This window comes from Mytilus galloprovincialis, chromosome 1, assembly GCF_965363235.1.
Source record: "Mytilus galloprovincialis chromosome 1, xbMytGall1.hap1.1, whole genome shotgun sequence".
Classification (NCBI taxonomy): domain Eukaryota; kingdom Metazoa; phylum Mollusca; class Bivalvia; order Mytilida; family Mytilidae; genus Mytilus; species Mytilus galloprovincialis.
The window spans coordinates 12,286,447-12,299,936 of record NC_134838.1 but is presented as its reverse complement, the minus strand read 5'-3'; the positions used below and the strand labels follow the sequence as shown (position 1 = coordinate 12,299,936).

The window sequence follows — 13,490 nt, the reverse complement described above, 5'->3', positions numbered from 1 at the left end:
AAGTTGATTCAACTACTATTCTGGACAAAGAAAGATAACTCCAATTTTCAAAGAAGATTTCATAAAGCATTGGTTTTAGGTGATTCAACAACCATTCTGGACAAAGAAAGATAACTCCAATTTATTGTCTTGAAACTACAAAAATGCTTGTTTTTGGCCCCTTTTTCATAGACTGTTTGCCCCATAACCCACAAAATATATCCCAACCTTCTACGTATGGTATTAAAGATTGTGGTACAATTTCAGAACAATTGAAATACTTATACACAACTTTTTGTACTGACACTATGCTTGTTTTAGCCCCCCCCCCCCCCTTGGGCCCCTAATTCCTAAACCTTAGGGACCATAACCCCCAAAATCAATCCCAAGCTTCCTTTTGTGGTTAAACATTGTGTTAAAATTTTATTGATTTCTATTTACTTCTACTAAAAGTTATTATCCGGAAACCATCCATCTTCGGACGACACTGACAACGACAACGTGATACCAATATACGATAGTAAAATTTACCCCCCCCCCTATTTTTTTTCACATCCCCTTTCCCTTATTCCAAAAATGATCTCAATTCAAATTTCTAATGGAGTTTGCAACAATAACTTACTCATTTAAATAAAATATTAAAATATAAAATGTCATAGAGTCATGGTTGAAATTAATATTAATTATTAGTAACTTCATTTTATACACATTTCATTAAATTTAGTTGAGACAAACTTAAGTTAAGAGAACTGAAACTAAAAATTCTTCAATTTTTCCATTTGTAAAAGGGCATAACCCTAGAATGGTAATCAAAGTGCTTTTAATCACTGAATGGTAAAGACTGCTTTTTTTTTATATGACCGCAAAAATTTTTGCGGTCATATAAAAACTTATGGCTTAACAATTATAACCAATTATATTAAAGAATTTTACAGAATATGAAATTTTAGTTAACAGATGGGAATCCAAGCCATTGGAATAGTTTCTTTTAAAGAGTATTAACAAATGGGTTGACATAGAAAAAAATCTTGCCTGTATTCAAGACAATTTTGATAGTACAAGTATAATTCCAATGTTGAAATTGCAATACTTTTATAACCTGTTAGCTTTGCTAAATATTCAAAGTCAATGAACCATGATTTAAGCTGCAAAGCCAATAGTAATTCATATTGCATAGCTGATGTCAAACTTAATTAGCAAACATGATCAAACAACTAGAAGAACTGCTGACAGAAAACATACCTGTAAAGCTTGAGAACGCTCATCCAAAGGTAAAGATTTTAACTGCTGGATACATGCATCAGCTTTGTCGTAATATTCTTGTCTTGCATTGTTTCTTGTGGAAATTAAGTTTTCTACTTCAACCTATAACATATCAAGCTTCTTTAATTATCTTTTCACCCTAAATACAATCTATACAACTTTACACAATATAGATTTTTATTACATCATTGCGTTGTTTTGGTAATGATGTATGTGCCTCACATAGAGAGGTAACCATAGTCTTTAAAACAAAGACAACCACACACATTATATAGCAGGATCTAATAACACTCATTTTGGATTTTTAACCAAAAGAAGCCTCAAATTCTAAAATTAAACAGATATTTTAATACGTTCAGGTATTTCACATCCAATTTTTTATGGTAATATTCTTTATAAAGCACAAAGGTGTCAGTATTCACCTCAGAAACTTACAAAACCTTTGAATAGACTTATTAAGAAGGGATATAATTACGATACTGTTGTCAAGTCATTAAAGATTGCATATTTTGGCGTTAATATTGAGTCATTGATAAGGTCTTTGCATCGGAACTAAACACATTTATTCTAAAAACAGGTGTTGGCATGACACAGGTTATGTTCTTCTCATATATGTTATGATGGTATGATACTAAACCCCTAACGGGAAGGATTGTGCCTGATGTTCATATGATGAAATCATAATCTTTCAGTCAGTTTAGTTGAAGTCTGGAGCTGGCATGTCAGTTAACTGCTAGTAGTCTGTTGTTATTTATGTATTATTGTCATTTTGTTTATTTTCTTTGGTTACATCTTCTGACATCAGACTCGGATTTCTCTTGAACTGAATTTTAATGTGCGTATTGTTATGCGTTTACTTTACTACATTGGTTAGAGGTATAGGGGGAGGGTTGAGATCTCACAAACATGTTTAACCCCGCCGCATTTTTGCGCCTGTCCCAAGTCAGGAGCCTCTGGCCTTTGTTAGTCTTGTATTATTTTAATTTTAGTTTCTTGTGTACAATTTGGAAATTAGTATGGCGTTCATTATCACTGGACTAGTATATATTTGTTTAGGGGCCAGCTGAAGGACGCCTCCGGGTGCGGGAATTTCTCGCTACATTGAAGACCTGCTGGTGACCCTCTGCTGTTGTTTTTTATTTGGGCGGGTTGTTGTCTCTTTGACACATTCCCCATTTCCATTCTCAATTTTATTGTCTCTTGAAAAGAATGTACAACCTTTAAAACCAATAAGTTGAGCAACTGTATCCATTTTTTTAATATGAAGAACAAGAATGTGTCCTCAGTACACGAATGCCCCACTCGCACTATCATTTTCTATGTTCAGTGGACCGTGAAATTGGGGTAAAATCTCTAATTTGCCATTAAAATTAGAAAGATCATATCATAGGGAACATGTGTACCAAGTTTGAAGTCGATTGGACTTCAACTTCATCAAAAACTACCTCGACCAAAAACTTTAACCTGAAGCGGGACAGACGGACGAACGGACCAACGAACGGACGGACGAACGGACGCACAGACCAGAAAACATAATGCCCCTCTACTATCGTAGTTGGGGCATAAAAAGACACAAAATCAATGATACATATATATAAACAAGTAAGTCTACCTCATTCCTCCTTGATAATATGAGGCATACAAATGTTGATAAAAACTATTAAAAAAGATAATTTGTAATTTTCGGATGTAATGTAAGCACGATATTTAAAACCACAGCCACAATAGAATTGAGAGTCGACAGTTTAATTACCTTATCAGTACAAGATGAGATTTCTTTCTGTATCAGATTGTAGCGTGTTATAGTCGACACTAACGGTTGTAGAGTGGTGACTGTTTGGTCTATCCTCTCGTCAGATAACACTACACTGATAGCCTCTTCTAATATACTTCTTTGACCTGTAGGGAATTGGCATCTGTAAATAAAGAAAGTATAAAAAAAATTGCATCTATCACAATGGCATCAACTAATAAAGTAAGCATACAAAGCAGTTTGAGTACGTCCAAACCATGTTTAACTCTGCCACATTTTAGGGCCTGTCCCTAGTAAGAACCTCTAGCCTTTGTGAGTCTTGTTTTTAGGGTGTTTTTTTTTGTAGTTAAGTGTGGTGTCCATTTTGCTGAACTTGTATACATTATTGTTTAAGAGTCAGCTTAAGCCTGCCTCCAGGTGTGGAGTTTCTTGTTGCATTGAAGACCCACTGGTGGCATAGGGCTGTTCTGTGCTCTTTGTCACATTTCCTGTTTCCTCTCTCTATTCTATGCATAGATTGGCAGCACCTACCACATTTTACATCCTTACTTATGTCAAACAAAAGAAACTTAATTTAAATCAATAGAGTTTATAATAACTTAAAATTGAGAATGGAAATGGGGAATGTGTCAAAGAGACAACAACCCGACCAAATAAAAAAAAACAGCAGAGGGTCACCAACAGGTCTTCAATGTAGCGAGAAATTCCCGCACCCGGAGGCGTCCTTCAGCTGGCCCCTAAACAAATATATATACTAGTCCAGTGATAATGAACGCCATACTAATTTCCAAATTGTACACAAGAAACTAAAATTAAAATAATACAAGACTAACAAAGGCCAGAGGCTCCTGACTTGGGACAGGCGCAAAAATGCGGCGGGGTTAAACATGTTTGTGAGATCTCAACCCTCCCCCTATACCTCTAACCAATGTAGAAAAGTAAACGCATAACAATACGCACATTAAAATTCAGTTTAAGTATGCATTCATAAAATGTCATAGCAAAGAGAGCTGGGGAGAAACCAAAACGCCAAAAACAAAATATTGACAAGCATAGAGTAACTCTGTCTGAAAAGAAATCAAATAACTCAATTGAATGGCATGACATTCCTTTCTTTATAATTATAGTGATGGGCGAAAGGGAGATACAGGTACAGCTCAGACAGCTCTCAAAACCAATTAAATGCATTAAGTCATTAGTCAAAAAGATTCGAGTAGAGGCTTAATTTTCAGCAAACACCAGTTTCATGGCAATTTCAAATTTCCATTGAGGTATTATTAATACGAGATTAAATTATAGATCAAAACGTTTTAATAACTTTTATTACAAACTAACCTTAAGTGTCGGACTTGTTCACACATAGTAGTTACTTGTTCTAACTGAAATAAAATCATGAAATAAAATCACAAGTACATTCTTTATAATGATAATACATTGGTGTTTAACATCCTTTGTCAAATATAACACCAATATCAGCATGTGAACATGTTAATATGGACCTGCTTTGGACTATAACAACATAATATGCCACATTTTTAACACCCACTTTGCAAATTTACAGCCAACATAAAGACTAGCCAACGAAACATCTTTATTACTACGATTCAACCTATCTTTGCCCTTATTCCTAAATGCTGCATGATTAGTGGAGAAGCAGCAAAATCATATTTGTTTTATCTAGACAGGGATAAAACCCACCACCTGTATCTAGACAGGGATAAAACCCACCACCTGTATCTAGACAGGGATAAAACCCACCACCTGTATCTAGACAGGGATAAAACCCACCACCTGTATCTAGACAGGGATAAAACCCACCACTTGTATCTAGACAGGGATAAAACCCACCACCTGTATCTAGACAGGGATAAAACCCACCACCTGTATCTAGACAGGGATAAAACCCACCACCTGCAGCTATCTTCAACACGAGCAGCCTACCATGAAATTACAAAGGTAGTATCAAAATGCATTCATTTTTTTTAAATAAATTACCCAAATATGTTCTAGAAACTTACAAGATCAACTAGTTATTCACTTATAAATTTATTATTCATCTATAATAGAGATAGATTCAAAGCTTAATATATTGCTTAATTTACAAGCCCAAAAATATACCTACATTGATTTCTAAATTTACCTCTAATTTGCTAGTTTGAACTTGCTCTAAAATCAATGTTTTCTTGAGAAGTTCTGCCTTTGTTTTGTCAAGTTCTCTTTGTTTCTTTGTCATCTGAGCCTGTAAAACCTTGGTTGTATCTTTACTAGCTTCAATTCTGTAAATAATAGAAGTATTAACAGATTTTCATGGAAACTTGACATTTATCAATAAACAATGGAAGAAAGGTTCAATTTCATGAGACCCTTCAGCAATTGACATGTACATCAGACACTAAAACAAGGCCAAATAATACTTTTGGATCACTTAATGTAATACAAAAAAATAAGTTTTCTTGAATCCTTAATATCAATCTAATTTAGTTATTGAAACCATGAAAGTTATATTATAGCTCATAGCCAATTAACATATAAACTGCAAACCATATTGTAAAAACATTCAACCGTAAGACTAAAAGTCCAGCTTTATAAGGTAAGTCTGCAGTAAAACATATAACCGTACTATTTCCAAATCAGATAACCCTTCTTTGCTCTGACTCTGAATACTATTTGCTTGGCAAAGAATTAGCAAATACCAATTTTTAGTCTTTGATGTGACCCAGCCATCAATGGAACCCATAACCCCACAGAACATGACCAATAAGACTACCAAGGCAGATATATAACAAATGAGTTACATTAGGCAAAAAAAATATATGTGTCTGTTTAAGGTTACATCATCAAAATAAATAGGGTAGGTAGTTCGGTATTTCCATTTTATTTTTTGCGATATGATTTTGAGGTGTGTGGTCCATCTTGCTGTGGATCAATTGTCCATGGGCTGAGTTTCCCGTATTTTTAATGATTGGATTATTTCCCTTGGTTATAAGTTGGAAAACTAGAGGCTCTCAAGAGCCTGTGTCGCTCACCTGTTACTGTATTTACTGATGTCAGCCATCTTGGTTGGCAGGCAGGGTCATTAGACACTTTTTAAAATAGATACCCTAGTAATGATTGTGGCCAGGTTTGTTTAAATTTGGCCCATAGTTTTAGAAAAGAAGATTTTTGTACAAGTTACAAAAATGATGAAAAGTTGTTCAATATTGACTATAAAAGACAATAACTCCTTAAGGAGTTCTTTGACAATTTTGGTCATGTTGACTTATTTGTAAATCTTACTTTGCTGAACATTATTGCTGTTTACAGTTTATCTCTATCTATAATAGTATTCAAGATAATAACCAAAAACTGCAAAATTACCTTAAAATTACCAATTCAGGGGCAGCAACCCAACAACCAGTTGTCCGATCCATCTGAAGATTTCAGGGCAGATAGATCTTGACCTGATAAACAATTAAATCCTGTCAGATTTGCTCTAAATGCTTTGGTTTTTGAGTTATAAGCCAAAAACTGTATTTTACCCCTAAGTTCTATTTTTAGCTGTGGTGGCCATCTTGGATGGATGGCTGGCTCACCGGACACATTTTTTTTTAACTAGATACCCCAAAGATGATTGTTGCCAAGTTTGGTTAAATTTGGCACAGTAGTTTCAGAGGAGAAGATTTTTGTAAAAGATTACTAAGATTTACGAAAAATGGTTAAAAATTTACTATAAAGGGCAATAACTCCTACAGGGGTCAACTGACCATTTCAGTCATGTCAATTTATTTATAAATCTTACTTTGCTGAACATTATTGCTGTTTACAGTTTATCTCTATCTATAATAGTATTCAAGATAATAACCAAAAACTGTAAAATTTCCTTAAAATTACCAATTCAGGGGCAGCAACACAACAACAGGTTGTCTGATTCATCTGAAAATTTCAGGGCAGATAGACCTTGACCTGATAAACAATTAAATCCCGTCAGATTTGCTCTAAATGCTTTGGTTTTTGAGTTATAAGTCAAAAACTGCATTTTACCCCTATGTTCTATTTTTAGCCGTGGCGGCCATCTTGATTGGATGGCCGGGTCACCGGACAAATTTTTTTAACAAGATACCCCAAAGATGATTGTTGCCAAGTTTGGTTAAATTTGGCACAGTAGTTTCAGAGGAGAAGATTTTTGTAAAAGATTACTAAGATTTACGAAAAATGGTTAAAAATTGACTATAAAGGGCAATAACTCCTAAAGGGGTCAACTGACCATTTCAGTCATGTTGACTTATTTGTAAATCTTACTTTTTTGAACATTATTGCTGTTTACAGTTTATCTCTATCTATAATAATATTCAAGATACCCAAAAACAGCAAAATTTCCTTAAAATTACCAATTCAGGGGCAGCAACCCAATAAAAGGTTGTCCGATTCATCTGAAAATTTCAGAGCAGATAGATCTTGACCTGATAATCACTTTTACCCCATGTCAGATTTGCTCTAAATGCTTTGGTTTTTGAGTTATAAGCCAAAAACTGCATTTTACCCCTGTGTTCTATTTTTAGCCATGGCGGCCATCTTGATTTGATGGCCAGATCATCGGACACATTTTTTAAACTAGATACCCCAAGGATGATTGTGGCCAAGTTTGGTTAAATTTGGCTCAGTAGTTTCAGAGGAGAAGATTTTTGTAAAAGTTTACGGACGACGGACGCCAAGTGATGAGAAAAGCTCACTTGACCTTTCAGGTCAGGTGAGCTAAAAATGGCGGCAAAGTTTTTATTTCATTACACAAGTTGCGAGTTTCCTTAAAAGAGCTGTCATATTCACCATTGTGAACATTGGGATGTATCAGGCAATTGATTGAATTTATTGGCAACCCTTACTTTGCTTTTGACACAAGTTCTATTAATTTTTCACTTTACCACAGAAATAAAATGGCTTAGGGTCGGCGCTCAAATTAGGGTCGGTCTGGTAACCGTAAACAGACATATACTTTTTTTGGGGCCTTTTACGAAAGTACTTACTTTGAGTTTTGCATCAATACTTGTTGTAACTGCATATTTTTCTTTGCCAATTCCTGCCGTAATTTCTCAATTTCTGCATTTGGATCAGGGCTACCAGTTTCTAGTCTACATAATAAAACAAAATTAATATGAACAATACTCAAATGGCATGAAAATTTCAATGATTTTCAATGCAGTTATGTATGGTCTAGTTGGAAACATTAAATATGAGACAAAAAAGTTGAGAAAATGCCAAATTCTCTGCACATTAAAGTAAGAAATAAGGGAACACATTTAGCATCTAATAAAAAAAAAAATTTCAACATGTTAAAGAGCATTATTATATTTAAAAAATTCTTCTCACCTTTGAAAATTTCTACTAGGTTGTAGCTTTCCTGCATCATTAGGCCTAAAACCATTTCCTCCATCATTAGGCCTAAAAGCATTTCCTACATCATTAGGCCTAAAACCATTTCCCAGATCATTAGGCCTAAAACCAAACGCAGGGTTAGCTGCCACATCCCCATAGCCTCCTCCCCCACTATCAGCATACCCTCCTCCACTGCCTATAATCTGCTCTCCCATTGGGTTCTGCATTAAAGGACTTGCTGAAATTATTATATTAAAATCTTATTTAGGTATACATGTTATTTGAACTGTACTAGGAAAAAATTATAAACCTACCAGTCACAGCTGTGATTCTGCTAAATAGTTAAAAATGTTATTTTGGAAGAACCCATTGTCTGTTTAACAAACAAAATGCTGTGTTATGGTCTGAATGTTGCATTATGAAAATAACAAACCAGTTGGGGAAAAAATAAATCGGATTAAATAAAATGTTGACATTTTACTGTAATCAACTTAATGCATACATGTACTTGTAATTATTCTGCTAACTATTCAAATTTGTTATTTAAAAAAAAACTCATGGTCTGTTTAACAAACCCAATAACCTAAAATAATACTATGGTCTAAATGTTGCCAACTGTCTGTGAAATATATTTTAAATCAAAATTAAATTGTTGAAATACATACTTGTTTATTTCCAAGATTTTGATTACCACAGCATTTGAAACTAGGTCAAACATCAACAAAACAATAAATTTTGTAATCAAGATGATAACAATCTTTGGACCTACCTGTGACTCTGTTTACAGGTAACATTCCTGGTGCAGCATTGTCATCAGATTTAGTTGCATTCATAGCAGGGCGAGTATAGGCAAAGCCGTGTTCCTTGACCTGGTCATTTAGACATACTCCACTACCATACAATATTCCATAATGCCCAGTGTTGTCCTTCAACGGTACAGTCTTCACTGCTTCAAGCATGATATTCTCCGTCACATTCTTCAGATAATTTATACCCTATAAAACAAATCTATACCCTATAAAACATTTTTTTTTTTTAATTCTTCTGTTTTGTTTCAAAAAATAGTTCACCCCCACAATGCCAAACATGTTCTAACAGCAAATCTTTTGTAAAAAGTTCCAAAAAAAAATTTGGTTGTAAAGTTGAAATGAGTGTACTTTGTCAAGTAAAAATGTTGTCGCAACAAATACGTACAATAAAAAGAATTACAAAGAGGCTGAATTTTTAGGCTCATTAACACATTTTATCAAATATAATACAAAATTTTAAAATTGGGACTATATCTAGCCAAAAACAAGAACTTTTCAAACTCAATGAACTATCTGTCTGTTTTTCGAACATTTTAAAATTCTAACAATGGCTGATCAGTCCACTATTAGATTGATAGCTTAGGATAGGATTTCATCCAATTCCACATTTTGGTTTCTACTCATGATATTTTTCTACTCGGACTCGAGAAAAGTCATGAATAGAAATAGCTTGGAAAATGAGTTGGTTTAAAGTATGCAAGAGTAAGAGTAATGAAGTTAGACACAGCTGGGTATTTTCCCTAATAAAGCTATATTTCATTAACGTAACTTACATTTTGATCAGACAGATCATGGGCATAACAATTGTGAAGGATAAGTTTGGTAGCCAGTGGTTTGACTGATGCCAGGGATGGTGGAATCTCCACCAAGTGGTCAGCTTTGACCTCCTCTGTATTACCATAGTCTATGTATTGTACCTTAATAGTGTCAGAACCTGGAAAATACAAATTCAAAATCATTAAAATTAATGTTTACAAATACTAGTAAAAGTTTTCTCTATGAATATTGTTCACTCCAAATATGAAAATATTTATAATATATCTATTGATTTATAGTAACCACTGACGGCTATATGAGGTAGCTGTTACTTGTTGTAGATCACAAAGTTGGAATAACTAATGTATTTCCATTATTCTATTTTTGGTATTCACTAAAACCAAATGGGTCAATCTTTTAGTGCAAACGATTTGTTCATAAAAATTGAATCAAAATTTGCTTCTAAAACTTAAGGAAACCTCTTTCAAAATAGCTGGCCCTGTTTTTATAGCAAGATGGGTGCCCAAATTGAAAACAGAAAAGGACTGCAGATCACGAGCAAAAGACAGAAAAAGTTAAATTGAAACTTTATATAGATTTATTTTCTACGTATCAATTTCCACTGTAATGCAAACTTTGACCTCTCTTATTAGAAAACTGCATGAATATGTCATTTAGCATGTAAAAAAAGCCTGGTCTGAAACCCTAATGTGTTGGCCATAGGCAGAAGTCTTTTTATAGGTACATTGATAAATGAATCACAGTATGGTACCTTTATAAAGCGAACTATTGTTACTCAATATGTTTACCTAAACTTGAAAAACATTAAGCTATCAATAATTGATAGATGGATTGCTTGATGTTTAAAGTCCAGTGAAAAATGTAACAATAATTCAGGACAAAAACATGGGTTATCAGATCTAAATAGGAATAAACCAAAAGTGTGATTTTTCACATTCTAGCTCAAATATTTTGAGTACGAAGCTCAATGATTATTGGCACGGCCTCTTAACAGTGAGAATAGATAGAATCTATGACCTTCTGATCTTAAGACAGTAAGAATAGATAGAATATATAAACGCCCTACCATGAGACCACAAGCTTACCTAATGACTGTCTAATCTGACATCTATACCATTGACCATCTTCTGAGAACAAAGTGGCGTAAATCTTTCCTTGAACAACAGGTCCAGACAGTTTGGCAGCAGCTGGACAAAGGGCAGATAACTGTTCACAAAGATCCATCAGTTTCTGTGTATTTTCGTCAGTGACTGTTTGTATCCATACAGTTATTGGGCTCTCACAATGTGTGATCAACACATTTTCTCTCTAAAACATAGTACATTAATATAACTTTTTAACAACTGCTGTCAATAACCCTAAAACAATAAATTATCAAACATCTTACAAGTATTCTTTTAACCTTTAGACCTTCCACGCAAATGTGGTCAGGGTTTTCTTTATAACAAGAATGTGTCCAAAGTACACGGATGCCCCACTCGCACTATCCTTTTCTATTTTCCATGGACCGTGAAATTGGGTAATAATCTAATTTGGCATTAAATTAGAAAGATTATACTATAGAGAACATATGTACTAAGTTTCAAGTTGATTGGACTTCAATTTCATCAAAAACTACCTTGACCAAAAACTTTAACCTGAAACTCCCACTTTCATTTTCTATGTTCAAAGGACCGTGAAATTGGGGTCAAATGTCTAATTTGGCTTTAAAATTAGAAAGATCATATCATAAGCAACAAGTGTACTAAGTTTCAAGTTGATTGGAATACAACTTCATCAAAAACTACCTTGACCAAAAACTTTAACCTGAAACTCCCACTTTCATTTTCTATGTTCAGTGGACCATGAAATTGGGGTCAAAAGTCTAATTTGGCTTTAAAATTAGAAAGATCATATCATAGGCAACAAGTGTTCTAAGTTTCAAGTTGATTGGACTTCAGCTTCATCAAAAACTACCTTGACCAAAAACTTTAACCTGAACGGACGCACAGACGAACGGACGGACGGACGAACGAACAAACGGACGGACGAACAAACGAACGGAGCCACAGACCAGAAAACATAAAGCCCCTCTACTATCGTAGGTGGGGCATAAAAATTACAGGTTTGGTTGGCTTGGACGGGTGTTTTTTAACAGCCTTCAAAGAACAAAATATGGTTGCCTAAGTATTTTAAAAGATACCGACATCAACATTAAACTTAACTTTGATCACTGATATTTGAAATGAGTTCAAGGTCAGGTAAATACTGTCTGACCAAAATGTAATACAGTTGTCCTATAAGTAATAATAATAATTGAGAAAATTACACGACACTTTAATTGTAAAATCAGGGAATATTAAAACACTGGGACAATCATTTAGATAATATAGCAAGGTATATATAAAACAAGAGTGTGTCCATAGTACACAAATGCCACAATTGCACCATCATTTGCTGTGTGTAGTGGACCGTGAAATTGAAGTCAACTCTAATTTGGCATTACAATTAGAAAATTCGTATCATAGGGAATATGTGTACTAAGTTTCAAGTTGATTGGACTTAAACTTCATCAAAAACTACCTTGACCATTAACTTTAACCTGAAGCAGGACAGATGGAAGGACGCACAAACCAGAAAAAATAATGTCCATAAATGGGGCATGAAAAAGTTCTAAATGCTGCTTATGATTAACTTCTTTGTGGAGAAGGTGTGGGTTTGATACTCTATATCTTATGACTAACTTCTTTGTGGAGAAGGTGTGGGTTTGATACTCTATATCTTATGATTAACTTCTTTGTGGAGAAGGTGTGGGTTTGATACTTCTTTGTGGAGAAGGTGTGGGTATGATACTTCTTTATGTTATGATTAACTTCTTTGTGGAGGTGTGGGTTTGATATTCTATATCTTATGACTAACTTCTTTGTGGAGAAGGTGTGGGTTTGATACTCTATATCTTATGATTAACTTCTTTGTGGAGAAGGTGTGGGTTTGATACTTCTTTGTGGAGAAGGTGTGGGTATGATACTTCTTTATGTTATGATTAACTTCTTTGTGGAGAAGGTGTGGGTTTGATACTTCTCTGGGTTCCTTTACACAACATTTTACAAAACAATGAAATTTCTGGGTTGTCAAATATTTTTTTTAAATTTTTAAATACCTCTTTCCTGGATTGTGTTGGTGGCATACTCTGGACTAAATCTGGAACTGTAAAAAGAATTATATATAACAGAAATTATTCTACATATTATCTAAGAAAGTTAATTATAAACTAAAGGCTTGAAACCTTCAGAAATAAATATGAGCAATAATTATCTAAGAGCTGTTCCAGAATTAAATGCATGGAGAGCATTGGCTGCACTTTTGTTTTTATCCATAACCACCCATTAAATTAAATTTTCATTTTACTTATTAAGCAACCACCAATTAATTACTCACTAATTTTTAGTTCACACCATCAATTTTGGAACAGCCCTCACAGTAAGTCGGTATAAAATTAAAAATATAGAATAATGATCTTTTGAAAAGAATGTACTATTTGTATTACTAAAGATGCTTGGTGATGTAATTCCACAGAATAC

At 34.1% G+C, this 13,490-nt stretch overlaps 1 protein-coding gene across 2 annotated transcripts in view; it reads right to left on the bottom strand.

Moving 5' to 3' along the window:
* The window catches only part of LOC143065376 (serine/threonine-protein kinase 31-like), a 41,104-nt gene that overhangs the window by 16,442 nt on the left and 11,172 nt on the right, over window positions 1-13,490 (bottom strand). For both annotated transcript variants that reach the window (XM_076238915.1, XM_076238924.1), the window contains 10 exons: window positions 13,070-13,116; window positions 11,016-11,238; window positions 9,927-10,087; window positions 9,114-9,339; window positions 8,339-8,582; window positions 7,996-8,100; window positions 5,136-5,271; window positions 4,331-4,374; window positions 2,996-3,158; window positions 1,222-1,344 (listed from right to left, as the gene is read on the bottom strand). In XM_076238915.1, coding sequence (XP_076095030.1) covers window positions 1,222-1,344; window positions 2,996-3,158; window positions 4,331-4,374; window positions 5,136-5,271; window positions 7,996-8,100; window positions 8,339-8,582; window positions 9,114-9,339; window positions 9,927-10,087; window positions 11,016-11,238; window positions 13,070-13,116 — 1,472 coding nt within the window. The remainder of the gene's footprint in view (window positions 1-1,221; window positions 1,345-2,995; window positions 3,159-4,330; window positions 4,375-5,135; window positions 5,272-7,995; window positions 8,101-8,338; window positions 8,583-9,113; window positions 9,340-9,926; window positions 10,088-11,015; window positions 11,239-13,069; window positions 13,117-13,490) is intronic.